A 1,398-nucleotide genomic window follows, 5' to 3' on the forward strand; every position below is an offset into this window, starting at 1 on the left:
GGTTCAATTCTTGCACATGTCAAATCTATAATAGTCATATTATATAACTGTTCCTAAATGCAATCCCATTTGTGTACTTAGTTCCCGTACAGAAAGATCCTTGTTTGAAGACACAAAATTAGGGATGAGTGAATGCATATTTCTAATGCAATAGATTGCATTGCCATTTTTATACAGTTCTCTCTCAGCACTGAGCTCACAGTAACTGACTTCCAGTTCCAAAAAGGAAAGACCAAACTTCTGATGAATGTTCTCTTTGTAGCTCCTTTTCCCATTTTTGTTGAAAATATTTTACACCTGAAGTATTAAACCACATTCAGATGTAGTTTGGAAAAGGTCTTTATGCCTGGATCCAAAATCTGTTGGGTTCCTCACAAGTGAATGTTGCTTTGGCGGAAAATTCCTTATCTTTTCCAATAGCTCCAAAACTGGTCATGTAGGTAAGCTTGGTGGCTACATTCATCACCGAAAGAGGCTTTGCTTTCAATCCAATGGATGATATGTCCTTCTACAGCAACTGGTACTTCTAATATGAAGTCTGGTGTTTTGTCATAACCTTTCGCACGTAACTGATCTTCAGCTAAAAAAGATATGTTTTTCTCCAAAAGCATTTCTTAGTAAGACTTCATGCTCATGTCCAATTGCATGTTTGATGCAGTCCACCAGTGGTCCATAACAACAGTCATTCACAGTACACTGATAGATCTGATTGGCTAGAACTCCATCTGGAATCTGAGAAGGGTCCCACAGCATACTGTTTATAAGAGTTTTGGTAGGGGCTGATCCATCTTGTTCTTGTAGAAATCTTTCCAACACTATTCGAGCCATCAGTGATGGGGCAAAATCCACCTCATTGGCCATTTCCAATAATACAGAAGAAGCTGCATTTCTGATCACTCCATTCAGGTACCTTTGATAGTAAGCTTCAGTTGCCTCTGGAGTAGCATGTGTTCTTTTGATTAGTTTCTGGTACTCCTGGGAGAAGATGCTCAGCAGAGTGGACTGTGATTGACTGGGGAAACACGCCTTCAGTTCCCTCAGGCTATGTCTAGTTGGGGGGACCTGAGCTAGGAACTGGGCAATCTCTTTGTACTGGGCTCTCGTCAGCTTCATGCCTCCTGCTCAGCCTGGCGGGGGGTGGGGGGGGAAGGAAGCGTTGATGCAGCTGCTCTACAAACAGCGAGCGCGGGAACGGCTGTGGCAGCGAGGCAGGGGAAATGTAACTTCCCTGCTATGAGCTCTTCCTGCCCCCCCCTTCCCCACACCCGTCAGGTACGGGGATGGACGGTTTGGGGGAAAGCCACCACGGAAAGGAAAAGCCCCTGTCCCGAGCCCTCCGGTTCGCGCCACAGCCGGGAAAGGAGAACCGCTCATGCGCTGCTCGGGCAGCTCCACCAA

The 1,398-nt window shown here is 45.6% G+C and overlaps 1 protein-coding gene across 1 annotated transcript; it reads right to left on the bottom strand.

The window, feature by feature from the left end:
* Positions 1–494: 494 nt before the first annotated feature.
* Positions 495–1,113, bottom strand: LOC134408717 (CDAN1-interacting nuclease 1-like). The gene has a single exon (XM_063141113.1). The coding sequence runs from the start codon at positions 1,111–1,113 to the stop codon at positions 577–579; it is 537 nt and encodes a 178-aa protein (XP_062997183.1). The 3' UTR covers positions 495–576.
* Positions 1,114–1,398: the final 285 nt, after the last annotated feature.

This window comes from Elgaria multicarinata, chromosome 14 (genome assembly GCF_023053635.1).
Source record: "Elgaria multicarinata webbii isolate HBS135686 ecotype San Diego chromosome 14, rElgMul1.1.pri, whole genome shotgun sequence".
NCBI lineage: Eukaryota > Metazoa > Chordata > Lepidosauria > Squamata > Anguidae > Elgaria > Elgaria multicarinata.

Bases quoted from the DNA above. Each gene is read 5' to 3' on its own strand.
- LOC134408717 (XM_063141113.1), bottom strand. From the start codon at position 1,113: ATGAAGCTGACGAGAGCCCAGTACAAAGAGATTGCCCAGTTCCTAGCT.